Consider the following 15,920-nt stretch of genomic DNA (forward strand, 5'->3'; position numbering starts at 1 on the left):
AGGGGAGACAATTCCGTTTCATATGACTCTTGTAAAGCTGAAGAAAGTAGGCATACTTATAGACTCAGACGCAGGGTAGAACCAGTCATACGACTCAGTTATGATGAGCCAGGAGTACCTACAAACCGGCCGACTACTTTAGTACATCATGGGCTTGTCATTCGGATAAGTTACGAAACCCGAGATGTTAATTCATTTGACACAGGTTGTAAATGTGTACCCGTTTCCTCTCTATATAAATGAGCATATATTTAAAGTTTGGTCTTATGGGGGCATGAAGACCATCTGAAGGGGGAGAGTGTAACCCTGATGTTATATTTGTCTTTTTCTATATTTACTGAGGGTGCAATTATGACGGAATGCTTCATTTTATTTATTTATTTGAAATGTTTATGTATTATTTTTTCCTTTTCTTTATTAGAGTTTGGTTGGGGAGTACAGGTGAAAAACGTGGTAAACATCATTTTGGGTTGTGAGTTGATGTGCATTGGACAACTAAGAGACTGACAAGTTTGTGAGCCAATCAGATTTTCTTATGAGCGGGAGACGGGAAAAAAGTTCGAGAGAAAACAGGAGAAAGTTCGAGAGAGAGGGAGAGTGAGAAGAGACGTCAGTTTTTTTAACGAGGTCTTTGAGTGTTTAACACGAGAATCTTGCCTGTAATCAGGAGTACTGCTCGTATTTCTGCACTAAGGAAGTGGCTCGTTATGACTACGGACTGTTTCATGTAAGTTTGAGTGACTGCATGTTTGGCTTGGCCAGAGTTGAACGCTGTGCATGTTGGCATACTTTTGAGACTGAAACTGTTGTTGTCCTCTGCTTAAACCGAGCGGAGTTTCAGGAAAAAGAACGCAGACTTCTGTTTCCCGGGATGAAAATGTCGGCGATCGTCGTTGAGTGACTTTATGAGAATCCGAAGCGCAAACAATCACCGCACCTGTTGTACACTGAGACATTGCGACTCGGGACCATTTCAACGTGATTAAAGCAGACGTGTTTCAACGCATACTAGCAACTCAATTGAGGTAACCATTTAAACCATCTTTTTGTTTGCTCTCTGGAGTGAAGGGGCCAGTTTCATTTTCCCGGCCACTACGCACTCAAGCTCCGTATCAGGCCTGCAACGGGGTGGGATGTGTGTTTAAATATTTGAGTGCACTAATGATATTGTGACTGTTTTTTCTCTTTCCATTTTGAGTGTATTTTGATTGTTAAAAGCTTAAAAGGTTTATTCAAGCCTACACAATTTATACATAGATATAAGTTAATTTGATAGTTTAAATTAAAGTTAAACAGGCCTTAGAAAAGGTTTATGCCTTTATGGTTAACTTTAGTGAGTTAATTACATTCTGAAAGGTGACATAAAATTGACAGTACTTGTGTGATACTAAAAAAACACAGGTGTTTAGTTACTGTTAAAAGGAAGGCAATCACAGACGGTTGTTTTGACATTTTATTTGTTTTTTGTTTTGTTTTCATTTACATTGTCATTCAAATTCTTGATACATTTCATTTAATTTAAAAACCAAATTTCAATTTCATTGATATTAAGTACAATCTTTATTGGTTTAAACGTTTATTTGTGAGTGTGTGGGTTATTGCAGTTAAAAGTAATTTATGAACAACTCCTACACTAGAAATAAATCGACTGCTTGTATAAAGTAATTCCTTGGGTGTTCAGTTATATTAGAAGAAAGGGTTAAAAGATCATTTGGAAATAAAAAGAACTCGGGTCCTTATCAAAAACTCTAGCCTATGCAAATGGTTGGTGGATAGGGGTTACAGTAGGAATGATCCGTATAAAAACGGCCAAAAATATATGCCGCTCTGCACCGCATGGCATTGTTCTATTTTAATCAACACATTTCTAGACAAAAGCAGGACCACAGCTGATTAGCAGGACTATAAAATGCATTGACCAGAGACCTACAGCTTCAATGAGTGTATACAAAACACACAAAACTGTATATTTTATCTATTAGATCTGTGCATTAGATTTTAAGGCTTGGGCACACCAAGCTGATTTCAAAGAACTAGCAGCGTGTTGACAGCGTCTGGATCAAAAAGCTGCACTTGAACAAACTGCACAGACTACAGCTGACTGCAAACTGCAAAAAATGTGAGTTCTGTGTCTGCGTGAGAGGAATTATTTGTCAATATCAACTGCTATTAATAGTATATATTTGTCATTCAAAAGGAGAAACCTAAACAAGGATATACATGCAGATATATAAAACGTAGGCCTAAACCAAGCAGTGCTTGCTTACCATTGTAAAAAAAAATCTGTTAAGCCTTCTGTCTGTGCTGTCATGCTTGTTTTCATCACTTCACCTTCACCTGACTCATTTGCTAAACTGAGCATTTAATCAGAGTTCTCACTCACACCGACGGACCTGGCACCAATTCAACATATGTTTTGGCCTTTAAAATGACAGACCAACTAATATATCTGCTGACATCTGTGTAATAAATGTTTATCAAACCACAAAATAAAGTGAAAATCACTCACTGCTATTGGCTAAAGAACTTTTGTATCTTTAATAAGACTAATTCCATATTTATCTCATACAGTGAAGACTATGCATTGTTTTTTTTTGTTTTTTCATTAATTACCGTAATATTTCTCACTATGCTAAATAAACCTACTGTTCCCATAAAACCATAACATTTGTTTATTTAAATTGTATGGAGTGGCGCTAAACCACAGGTTCAATACGTGACCTAGCACATTTTTTTAACGTTGATATAGGCATGCATTGCTGTGTTTTTATTACTTTGCTTCAGGTACATATTGCAGCGGTTCATAATTCAAATATCCGAGGAGTGTCGCTAAAGTTAATAATCTATTGTGTTGGAAATATCCCTTATACCAAAGCCAACCCTAAACTTACCCGATAGAGTTAACAAATGCAAAACTGATATAAAAATATGACCTCTGTCTGCTCCAGACACTGTATAAATGACAGGATAGTAAGCAGAGCAGAACAAACACCTTACTGGAAGAGATTTACTCATGGCCTATGAGACAGAGAATCATGAGACTCAATACTGCTTTCCCGCCATCAACTCATCATGTATCAAAGGAATGCGTTCTAGATATGAATACAATATAATGTTTGTGTTTTTCTCATTGCTGTCAGCATGGACTGTGTTTCTGAACCTACTTGTGATCATCTCCATCTCTCACTTCAAGAAGCTTCACACTCCAACCAACCTGCTCATTCTCTCTCTGGCTGTGGCTGACATGCTTGTTGGACTTATTGTGATGCCCATAGAGGCTAATAGGCTCATTGAAACATGTTGGTTCTTTGGAGACACTTTCTGCAGGCTATTTTTAACAATGATGGGACTTCTCTTCTCAGCATCTCTCAGTAATTTGGTTTTAGTTGCTGTTGATCGTTTTGTGGCTGTGTGTCACCCTTTATTGTACCCACAGAAAATAACCACAACTAAAACATTAATTATTGTCATTCTTTGCTGGTTTTGCTCTTCAGTGTATAACATTGCAATAGTTATGAGTCTCTCAAATAAGAAATATGCATGTTATGGAGAATGTACAATTATGGTTACTTCTGACTGGACAGTCCTTAATCTATTCTTGTCTTTCTTGATTCCTTGTACCATTATCATAACCTTGTATTTGAGGATATTTTATGTCGCACATCAGCAGGTAAAAGTTATAAATTCACTGGTGAAGTGTGGAAAACATATAAATGAGGGTTCTGTGAAGAGGAAATCTGAAAGAAAAGCAGCTCTGACATTAGGAATCATTGTCACAGTTTATCTAGTTTGCTGGATTCCCTTCGTTATTTTGTCGCTAACAGAAAAAACAGGAATGGCTTCAACCACAGCCTATATTCTATTATGGTTTTTGTATATTAACTCAGGTCTGAATCCTCTTATCTATGCTTTCTTTTACCCCTGGTTTAAAATGTCAGTTAAGCACATTCTTACTCTTAGAATATTTCAGCCAGAATCCTCTATGATGGACATTTTTACAGACTGTCATTCATAATTGCTTAAGGGTTTGAATGAATTCTTTCATCTTCTCTGATAACAAAGATTACTCCCTGAAAATGGACAAATAAGGTCTCATCATGTTTTCCTGAGTTCAAATAAATACAGATAAGGCAATTTATGCTAAACCTTGTAATCTGCCTACAGAAGTTGCATTTTAATGCCTCAGTGTGCACTTCTGAAAGATAAACAGCTTAATCATGCATACTTCAGACACTTTGTTATAGAAAGATTATTGGACGGCATCATATGTTTTGGAAGACCCAGAATGTATTGCCACAAATTAATTCCAAATGGTGGACAAAGAGAGAGAAATATTGAGCATAAATAAACGTTCCATTCAACAATTAAAAGTCTCAATACTCAAATATGTTATGTAATATTTTTGTGTGGTGTGTATTTTATGTTTATACTTTGGGCCGTTGAATGCTTGAACTAAAAAACTATTTCTGTTATTTCAAAGGTATTACAACAGCACAATAACCAAAACCCACAACACTGACTAGACAAATATATATATATAAAAAGTAATGATGAAAACCACAGATCATTTCCATGTTTTCCCACATAATTATGTTTTATTATGTAGGTAAAGCACATAGGCCTACTCTATCTCTCCCGCTCCCTCTCCCTCTCACAGATGCACAAACATTACTTTACAGTACAGAATCATACACACGCTAACGTCGTTATTGCTACTCTTGCGATTTTATTTTAAAAGCTACAGGATGTTTATCACAAGTGAGGTAACAACCAGGCTGTTTGTGAAATCTTTTTTATTAAAGTTGGCCTGATAGTAGAGATGCTGCTGCCGAACAATTCTGAGAGACACAGACTCTAATATACATTCTCTCTTTCTTTCTTTCTTTCTCTTCAAAGTTCAAAGTTTACTGTTCAGGAATCAGAATCACTCAACTGTTATAATAATAGAGATATATAAGCTCAAACATAAAAACAATAAAAATATTAAAAACATATTTTTAAATGTATTTAAAAATTGTTGATGTATGATATGATTTTAGAAACACAATGTAGCTAAAGCCACAAGTCTACCAAAGCATCATATGAAAATTTCATAATCTAATCTGTAAAACTGTGAATTTTCTAAGGCTATGTCATGTGTGTTTTTAGAGAAGGCTAATCTGATTGATTTATGGCACTTGTAAACATGTAAACACATGTGCTTTGTCTGTGTTTTTGTCTCTGAAAACTCCCCGATTCATGGTTCTATCGTTCTCACCAATCGAGTCTTTCACACCTCCGCCAGGTATGACACATTATCCGCATTATTCTTTTACATTATTCTTTTGCTTTTATTCCATCTTTATTAGCCTTTGTTGTGGTATTTTCAAGCTTTACAAATCACTAAACTGCAATCTCACTTCAGTCTTAGTATGCATTTAGCCCTTATTTATCAAAAGACTTACTATAAAAATACAACAAAACATTTTCTTATGACCTTACGTGAATTATTGTGACAGAAATGCATTATGAAGAAGAAATGCACCTGCTATTAGTATCATTAGAGCTAGCGTTAGCATCAAGCTATATCAGACAATTTATGAAATTATTAGTACACTTTTACTCAGAACTCACTTTTAACCCCGATCGAGTGTTTGTAATAACTTCCTTTTGTAATCACAGGTGGAATTTGGTCATTTACTGTTGTAAAAATATGCTATTTATAGCCTTTTACATCGCTGCACAAGTTAGCATTTCAGATGTAAATTTTCTATTTTTTTTAAAAAATGCCCCAGATCTGAAGAAAATGTCATACCAAGCTTTACAATCGTAATCGCGGGTTTATTATTTGGATATTTCATGTGTACAGAGGTGTTTCAGTGTTGTTATGGCCAGATATGAACCAGGAAGTGTACAGCAAGCATGTGACATGATGTGGCAGTGTCCGGTTATGACACTCTAAAGATTGACAAGGCGAAGGACCAATCAGAGTTTGTCTGACACACAGCATGAGCACACAGCACTGCACACACACACACACACACACACACACACACACACAGATTGCTGGGAGAGGCTGTTTATCATCAGATCGTGTAAATCAGTGGAAAATGAATTGAAATGATGATTCTGTCTGAAGAAATATGAAGTAAACATCAGTAAATATATCCATATATCTCCGCAGATATGCATCTTTGGTCTATAAATCCTTATTGATGCTGTTCAGTGAGTCTATGTGAACACAAATAAACCGCTGCTGATGTGACTAAATATGAAAGAGTGGTGAATTTCTAGTCAGTGATGCTTGCAAGTAAAGGGGCTAAAATGACGTTTTGGAATTAGCAGTGCAGGCGTTGGATGAAATGTAGATGAAATTTATTCTACTAACAAGAGCATTTAAGTACAAAATCTGGACGAATGCCTTACATACCATCTGATCAATGTCTGATCATGGTGTGGCAACTGCGGTATAAGTGGAATAACTGACTTCGGGGGTGTGCATTATTTTTCGAATAATTCAATTGGCCATAGTCAGTTATTCCTTACTTATTAGAATATCACTAGCTGACCAAGATGCTGGCATCATGCTCTATTGAAATTGGTTATGTATTGATTTTAGAAGCACTATTTGTGTGGTGTGTGGAGCTTTAGAGTAATCATTTATGAGATTCCATGATGGTTATGTGAAACATTTTATTTTGAAAGACATGCTTGAAAGCTGTTGAGACGTCTTCAATATGTTGTGGGTTTTATTAGACAGGGGATGACCGCACAGAGTAGCATTATAACAGAACTTTCAAATGTATCTAGTATGATAAAACAGGTCTGCTTTACCACACATACTCATGACCGGAAGGAGCGGAAGTGGTCGACTGTGGCATAATAAAAGCTCCTCTGCTTTCGAGCCGTATGTGTTGCACTCATTCAGCAGCCTATTTTTGCTTTGATGGTTTTGCAGCCTCACACTGCTTCATACAACTTTGTTAATAAATCATTAGCTCATCCATGAACATGATTTTTGCCAGAGTCTCGTCGGTTTGCATCGGCTGTGGGGATGAAGATGACAACTCCCATATTTCCACACACAGTCACGGCGTCATCAAACTATGCCTTTGTTTCTTTGTTTGTTTTGAATACGTGCCCTCTAGCAGCAAACATTTACATATATTTACATTTACATTTACATTTATTCATTTAGCAGACGCTTTTATCGAAAGCGACTTACAGATGAGGACAGTGGAAGCAATCAAAAACACCAAAAAGAGCAATGATATATAAGTGCTATAACAAGTCTCAGTTATGTTAACACAGTACACAGAGCATGGGATTTTAAATAATATAATAAATAAAAAGAAAACAGATAGAATAAAAAAAGAATAGAGCAAGCTACACATACGCACACATACAATTGCATAATAAATGAAAAGAAAATAGAATACAAAAAGATTAGAAAGGTAGTTAGATTTTTTTTTAAGAATAGAATTAGAATAGTGAGTGTTAAAGTTTGAGGGTCAAATAAAGATGGAAGAGATGTGTTTTAAGCCGATTCTTGAAGATGGCTAAGGACTCAGCTGCCCGGATTGAGTTGGGGAGTTCATTCCACCAGGAGGGAACATTTAATTTAAAAGTCCCTAAAAGTGACTTTGTGTTTCTTTGGGATGGCACAATCAAGCGACGTTCAATTGCAGAACGCAAGCTTTTAGAGGGCACATAAGTCTGAAGTAACAAATTTAGGCAAATGGGTGCAGAGCCAGTGATAGTTTTGTAGGCAAACATCAATGCCTTGAATTTTATGAGAGCAGGGGCCTGTTGCACAAAACTAGGATAAGGGATTTAGCCAGGATATCTTGGTGATCCTGGCTCAATTGATCCGTAAAACGGTTGCACTAAAGCTGGATAGGAGGCAGGAGGATATGTTATGGTATAAATTACCATGGAGATTTATTCTGTGGAGCTAGCCTGCTCCAGACCAGGCTAAATTCCAGGATCTATTTAATCTCATCCCTAATGTCAGTCAGCAGTCACCACAAATGGAAACCAATAGTTATTTCACTGCTCACTATACATTGTTATCACATATAACTAGACCCACTTGTCATTATTTAAACGTTTGTGATCATTAATTTCAATCATTTTGGATAAATAATGATTTTTAGATGATGTTGCTATCATTAGATAATTTACAGTTTCCCATAGACTATAAGGCTATATATAAAATGATAGAATATTAGGGCCACAGAGGGAAAAAAAAGATGAGTCATAATATTGTAACCAGTTGTTTTAAAGGAGGACAGTTGTTAAAATGACAGATGTGGGGCATTTCGTGAAATTGTGATGTGCTGATGTGCCAGAATATTAAGTATCACATTGTCATAAGTATCAAAACTGTAAAAAGAATATGTAGCTTTTCTGCAGAAAGAACCAGCCTCATAAATTTTATGACTATCCTTTTTCCTCAGTGTGGCCCTAGTACTCGGTCATATAAACAAATACACATTCCATATGAATATAAAAACACAATGTGTAACATTATGTTCCTTTATTGAATAAGGACAAAACAAAGCAGGTAAACCATCAGCTCCTTTCAAAACTAAAGTCACAGTGACTCTACAAGATGGAAAGCACAGAATCAAAGCATATTATACAAAATGATACATACACATTCAAAGGTCTGTATATAACACACCCTGCATGTCTGCACACTAAAATAAATGCAGGACAAATCCATACACATCAACTGAACAGACAAATGAATGGATGCAGTAGCCTCCCTGCAGCCTTGTATTACACAGTATACCGCACAAACATCATAAGAGGCCAAATTCGTAAAAAAACGAACCCAAAAAAACCCAAATTCCTCTGCCACCGAAGGACATATTTAACCAAAATTGAAAGCACACATACTAACTAAAATAATTCAACAGATATTGGTCCCTCAGCAGCTGACCACTGTCGTCATCAGGGAAGATTGCCGGATTGTCCCAGTCCATGGCTGGTGGCACTCTGGGGGCCCTCTCCTTCCTCAGGCAGGCCACATTGTGGAGGACAGCACAAGCCACAGTACTATCACATGCCCTAACAGGGCTGACCCTTAATTTGTGAAGGCAGTGAAAGCGTGCCTTCAGGAGGCCAAAGGTAATTTCAACTCTGGCCCTGGTCCTGGCATGGGCATGGTTGTAGGCCTGCTGTGCTTCCTGGGGGTCTGTGAAAGGTGTCAGGAGAAAAGGCTGGCAGCCATACCCCCTGTCTCCCAGCAACACACCAGAGAATTCACCTGTCAACACAAAATCTCATCATTACTACCTCATAAACACAGTGATATTCTTGACACAGCCATGATGGTTATAAATAGGGGTTGTGTGGCTTACCTTGTGATAGGCACTGATAGATTTCAGAGGCCCGAAAGATTCTGGAGTCATGGACTGAGCCAGGCCATTTTGCCACAACATTGCTGATTACACAGTCAGCATTACAGACCATCTGAAATCATAAGATGAGGAATATTACACCAATCAATGCACATCACTGGCAATGCAGAGTGTTCGTCAATGGACAATATCAAAAAGTTATGTTCACCTGAACATTAATGCTGTAAAAGGATTTCCTATTCACAAAATCATATATTCACTCATGGGCACCTGAGGGGGCTTTTATCCTTATGTGTGTGCAGTCCACTGCACCAATGACATTGGGGAAACCGGTCACACAAAGTAATGAGTATCCTACTATGTGTTAACAGTTGTCCTGTAATTTGTAGATCCTCTTACCTGCAATCCTATAGAACTCCTCTTTGATGTCACAGAGTCTTCTGTGGCCAGGGAAGGAGATGAAGACATCTGCTAATGCTTTGATAGCCAGACACGCACTCCTTATTGTGCGGTTAAATTGTGGCCTTGTTCAGCTGTTCTGCATCCCCCACTGAGTACAGGAAGGCTCCACTAGCAAAAAAGCGCAGGGCCACACAAACCATTTGCTCCACACTCAGTGCATGGTTCCGTGCAGTGCGGTGCTTAATCCTGGGACCCAGTAGTCTGCATAGATACCTGATGCCATCTGCAGAAAACCTGTATCTTTCATATAGATGGTCATCAGGGAAGGCCAGTGGGTCCAACCGGTCCCTGAAGACCCTTTCTCGCCTGAAGGCTCTCCTCAGCACAAGTGCTTCTTCATCCACCACATCTCGCAAGAATGGGCATGCCATTGTCAGAGCAGAAAGGAACACACAATTTTGGGCCTTCATATAGACTAGTGGCCACACCTGGTGCTGGGGGGGTGGGCAAAAGAGGCTGGTGCCTTAAAACGATGACTTGGTTGTACTGATTGCTGGGAAAATAAAAAAAAACCTTAGAAAGATGCCACCGTCCTGTGTGCTCACAATAAGAGCTCATATGTCATGGCTCACTTGACTTTACGAGAATATACCTAATTTTTATTTTGAGCTGTGTCATCTTCTTGGAGCTGGGGGAGGAAAGAAAAATAATGATTAATACATTTGTGTTACAGTTAGCATAAAGTGTACATTGAAGGCATATCTCACCTCCCTCTCAAGTTTTTTTATTTCAAGGTCCAGTTTTCTAATTGTCCTCTTTTTTATTTCGGACTCCAGTGCAAGATTTTCCATCTTTTTCTTCTTGTACTGAATGTCTATGTCTGCCAGTTCTATTTGGCGCCGGAGGTGGTTGCCATACAACTTTCTGATAGCTTGTGAGCTCTGTGAACACAATACAATTAGCGCAGCTGGAATTTGGCATGATGTGGTGTCCTTTTATTAATACGCACTATGTTGCTGGGCTGGTTTTCCCACTGTATAGCATCTGGGTCCTGTAAAAGAAATTAGATTTTTTGATTTTGATGAGGACTCCTCACCATTGTAGAGTAAATAGTACTTTCACAGTCTTAACATGATACCTCATGCCTTTTGGAATCCAGAGAGATGGTCTCCTCCTCCTCATTGTCTCCATTATGTGCTGTTGCTGCTGCACTGGGGCTTTCACCCGATCACATTTAATCGGATTCATATTGAAGCTAGTAGACAAGACATGCCAGGCCTACAGTATGCCTTTGATGGCGTACTCACTGGATCAGCATCGTTTGGTGCTTGTGCTGGTGGCTCTAAAAGGAACACAGTGCTGCCAGACACTGCAAGGCAATAGGTAAACCAAAGTCAGACAGTCCAAATTGATTCAATATGAATGTGGTTGTATCCCATGTAGAGATGGAAGGACATACCTTGAATGAAGCGGGTGGCATCTTGGGAGGAACCTATGCTCGTCTCTTTCCCCCCAGGGATCCCCTCTAAGATGGCCCTGCCTTTATTTAGCTCCAAGGCCATGTCCTCTGCTGGGGTAAGGTCAGCCTTTGGTGACCCACCACCCGTGCCTTGTCTGTGGGTATTCTTTTTCACTGCTAAAACAGTACAGACAATGTGTGAGCAGGCACCTTCTGGGAACAATATATGCTTGTGCTTTGTTAAATATTAGTCAGGGACCATACCATTCTGCAGAATGTTCTTGTATTTGATTTTGACCTGCTGCCATGTCCGTTTTGGCCCATTCATGTTTAATCTACATCACACGCACACACACACACATTCTTTATCACAAGAACATTTAATGGAGTCACACTGCAAAAATGGCTTGGTATTTTTGTCTTGTTTTCAGTAAAAATATTAAAAAAAAAAAAAATCTTAAATAAAGATGTATTTTCTTGATTTGCTAAATGACCTAGCAAAATAAGTATAGTTTAGACAAAAAATATAAACTAAAAGTAAATGTGTGCTTAAAACAAGCAAAAAAATAAAAAATCTGTCAATATAATAAGAAAAATTCTCTTGAAATAAGTTTACTTTTTCCATAAACACTTAATTTTAGAAAAGTTATCTTGTTTCACTGGCAGATTTTTTTGCTTATTTTCCTAGGTAATTTTGCTCAAGAAAATATTTAAGATTTTTTTTAGATATTTTTTTTTTTACTGAAAACAAGACAAAAATACTAAGTAAGAAAGACATTTTTGCAGTGCAGTGAGCAACCGACCTTGGGTCCTTTGAAAGGCGCTATATAAATTAAAGTGATTATTATTATAGCTCATCTATTTATTCAATTAAATTTTATTTATATAGCACTTTTCACAATTGTTTCATTCTGTCAAAGCAGCTTTACATTAATAAAAGCAGGAGAAACACACAAAAAAAACGGTGGACAACATAAGAAGCAGAGTACAACGGCTAAGATTAAACCGTACTGAGCGTAGTAACGTTAAATAATAATGTAAGGCTTTAATAATAATTTATCATAGCTTTATACAGTGTGATGGAGTTACTTTACACAATTTCACTCATATCTGCAGTGCATTTCAATTAAAAATTTAACCGTTTCATAATTACAGTCCAACTGCGTTTTTGGAGATGTGAATTAAATATTTGAATTGTAATTGTGATGTTTCAGCAGAGCGGTGAGTGTGTAATTGTGCACTACTCACGCATTCAGGCGGTCTGCAATACTTTGCCACGCTTTTTCTCTTTGATTTATCACTGTGGCGGTGTTGCCTTTCTTCTTAATTATATCTCTTACCTCCTCGTATGCCTCCATGAGGATTTGTGCTTCCGACGGGGAAAAGTACGCGGCTCTAGTTGCCATGGTAAATCAGTTAATCTGTGATCTGTGGCGGGGTCTATTTGAATGAGCCGTGAGCGCGCACCTATCCAGGATTGGTTTCACCTTGCTTAATGAATCCGTTTCTGCTCATCCTGGCTTGGTCTTTGTGCAACCAATTAAGCCTGGACGCACATGTTTTGTGTTTATCCCGGATGTCTTAATTCTACTTTTGTGCAACAGGCCTCAGCTATTGGAAGCTAGTGCAAATTTGATAAACAGAGGTGTGACTTGTATTCTTTTTGGCTCATTAAAAATTAATCTTGCTGCCGCGTTCTGAATTAATTGTAAAGGTTTGATAGAATTGGCTGGAAGACCTGCCAAGAGGGCACTGCAATAGTCCAGCATATTGTGGGGATGTATATTATATGTATATATAAATATATTATATTATATTATATTATATTATATTATATTATATTATATTATAATATAATATAATATAACATAATATTATATATATATATATATATATATATATATATATATATATATATATATATATATATATCCAGCATATTATATGTATATATAAATATATACATATATATTTACATATTGTGCCTTTAAAGGAATACTCCCCTCCAAAATGAAAATTTCGTCATTAATCACTTACCCCCATGTCGTTCCAAACCCTTGAAAGCTTTGTTTGTCTTCCGAACACAATTTAAGACATTGTGGATGAAAACCAGGAGGCCTGTGACAGTCCAATAGACTCCCAAGTAAGTAACACTGTTAAGGTCCAGAAAAGTATGAAAGACATCATCAGAATAGTCCATCTCCCATCAGTGGTTGAACCGTTATGAAGCGACGAGAATACTTTTTGTAAGCGAAGATGACAAAAAATAACGACTTTATTCAACAATTCCTATGTCAACAGTCTCTTCTGTGTCTCTCCATGTCACCGTATGCTGCGTATGCTCTTCTGTATCAGCGTGGCGCTGCTGATACAGAAGTGTAGCATACAGTGATATGTCCTGTCAGACGTTATACCAAAGCCACTAGAAGGCAAGCCTGCAACCATTAGCTGAAAAAGCATAACTGCTAAAGCTAAAGTTTCTGGTTTGCCAGTATGTAGGAAATGTGACCAGATGGAGGAGAGGCTTCACTACGCTGAAACAACAGATTTCTTATAATTTAATTGATCAACCGCCCATCGTCTAATTTTATTTTTGGATTGAAATATTTTTTACACAGAGTTTACAGAGTTTAAACTCGTACAATGCAATAGCGAACTGATTTGCAGCTGTCACACTTTTTGTAATGTCATTATGGCATTTTATTAAAAAAATGGAGCGCTTCCTTGTGCTAAGTAGGCCTACCCCTGACTTAAATTTTTTCTAGTCAACTGGTTGCACGTTTTATTAAATTGATTAATATAATAATATACTAAACCATCCTTTAATATATAGACAGGTATATTATTCCACAATCAAGTTTGTGCATAGTCTCACGTAGCCAGACCTTCACCTGAATGTCTGGAATTCATGGCTGCTTTCATTGGCCAAGGCCTGCCCATGAGGCCGTTTGATCGATATGTCAAACAACCAATCACAGTTTGTTTCGTTCAGCATCACGTTTCGGGGTCGTGGAAATGTTGCCAAAATTACAGACCGGAGTGTTAAACTCTCAGACGTATTTGAAAGATTCTATGCCACAAACTTTAAATATTTCACATACTTTTGAAACTCCAGTGTTAAGTTGAGGTTAAGGCTTTATTTTATGTGAGGGGGTTTGTCTTTACAACATCTTTGTTTTCAGACAGAGCGTTAGAAAATTCTGTAGAATTCAACCAATCCGATGATGACTTTTTTTGTGTCCCATATGCATCAGATGTTTCGCCAATGGTCTGTGGGCATGACGTAAAGCAATTGCATAAAGCAATTGCCTCAAAGCACCAGCAAAGTGATTATGAATGTGTCGGGGGAAAAGAGGACATTATAATTATTTATTAATAAACTATTGGTTTCTGACTCGCTATCTCCATATGGACATGCCTTGGAATCCACCTTTCATACTACTAAATAATTAGAGAATATTTCAAAATCGGGTGGGCGAGTTTTCCTTATATTTATTGTATTGTTCATAAATAATAATAATAATAATAACCTGTTTTGGTTATATTTAATTGTCCAGCTCCCCCTCAGCTCCTGTGTTAAAAATTCTCTCGTGCCACCTCTGCTTCTCATTCATTTCTATGGTATCCGTAAACAGCGAGTGTCACACAACTGCTGACATGTTATCTTTGCTATTGGGCGCACCAGAAAACACATCAGCAGCGTCATACTGTACGTTAGTCATGAACGCACTCACAACAGACCCGGAAGTATTATGAATAAATTCATAATTATTGTTATTTTTGGACAAAATGTATTTTCGATGCTTCAACCAATTCTAACTGACCCTCTGATGTCACATGGACTACTTTGATGATGTTTTTATCACCTTTCTGGACATAGACAGTATATCGTACATACATTTTCAATTGAGGGACAGAAAGACAGAAAGTGAGTCATTAATGACATAATTAAAATTTTTGGGTGAACTAACCCTTTAAGTAAAGAAAATGGTCCATGAAGATATTTTGTAAATTCTTTACTGTAAATATGTCAAAACTTAATTTATGTTTAGTTATATGCAATGCTAATTAGGACAACTTCAAAGATGTTTTTCTCAGTAATTTGAATGTTTTTTGTTTGTTTGTTTGTTTTTGTTTTGTTTTTGTTTTGTTTTTTGCACCCTCAAATTCCAGATTTTCAAATAGTTGTATCTCGGCCAAATATTGTCCTATCCTAACAAGTGATGTATAAAATTAGATTTCGAAAAAAATATATACCCTTATGACTGGTTTTGTGGTCCAGGGTCACATATACTGTGTGGCAGTTAAGTGCAGCATATCAGCAATGAGTGAACAAAACAAAGTGATATATTTGGACACTGATATATTACACTGTGCATCAGAGAGCTGGAGCTGTCGCAGAAACAACTTTACTTTAGAAATAAATAAGTCATAGTGGTAAAGTACTGTAGATACCTCCGTTCAAGCTTTGTAGTTTAATTTATGTTATATTAATGCAATAAATATACATTTAATTTTCTTTTGTTAACTTATTTGTATTCATATCATTAAACTAACCTTAAATCATTCAAAACTCACATCTAGAACAAACGAATAAAGTTTACATTACTGTATGTATTTTTTTACTGTAAATTCTTGGTATCCTTTCAGAGTAATGTCATTGCTAAATTGAACTTGAAGAGCCGATTAACTCCTACGGTGGGGGTCGAAAG

At 37.1% G+C, this 15,920-nt stretch overlaps 1 protein-coding gene and 1 long non-coding RNA gene across 2 annotated transcripts; one reads left to right on the top strand and one right to left on the bottom strand.

Moving 5' to 3' along the window:
• Positions 1-2,983: 2,983 nt before the first annotated feature.
• Positions 2,984-4,015, top strand: LOC132132882 (trace amine-associated receptor 13c-like). The gene has a single exon (XM_059545424.1). The coding sequence runs from the start codon at positions 3,014-3,016 to the stop codon at positions 4,013-4,015; it is 1,002 nt and encodes a 333-aa protein (XP_059401407.1). The 5' UTR covers positions 2,984-3,013.
• A 5,964-nt stretch (positions 4,016-9,979) lies between these two features.
• On the bottom strand, positions 9,980-10,684 carry LOC132132906 (uncharacterized). The gene is made up of 3 exons (XR_009429107.1): positions 10,517-10,684; positions 10,402-10,437; positions 9,980-10,302 (listed from the first exon to the last, which is right to left on the bottom strand). It is a non-coding gene; the product is annotated as an uncharacterized LOC132132906 (long non-coding RNA).
• Positions 10,685-15,920: the final 5,236 nt, after the last annotated feature.

The sequence above is a fragment of the Carassius carassius genome, chromosome 49 (assembly GCF_963082965.1).
Source record: "Carassius carassius chromosome 49, fCarCar2.1, whole genome shotgun sequence".
NCBI lineage: Eukaryota > Metazoa > Chordata > Actinopteri > Cypriniformes > Cyprinidae > Carassius > Carassius carassius.

Excerpts from the sequence above, each read along its gene's own strand:
- LOC132132882 (XM_059545424.1), top strand. The coding sequence starts at position 3,014 with ATGGCCTATGAGACAGAGAATCATGAGACTCAATACTGCTTTCCCGCC.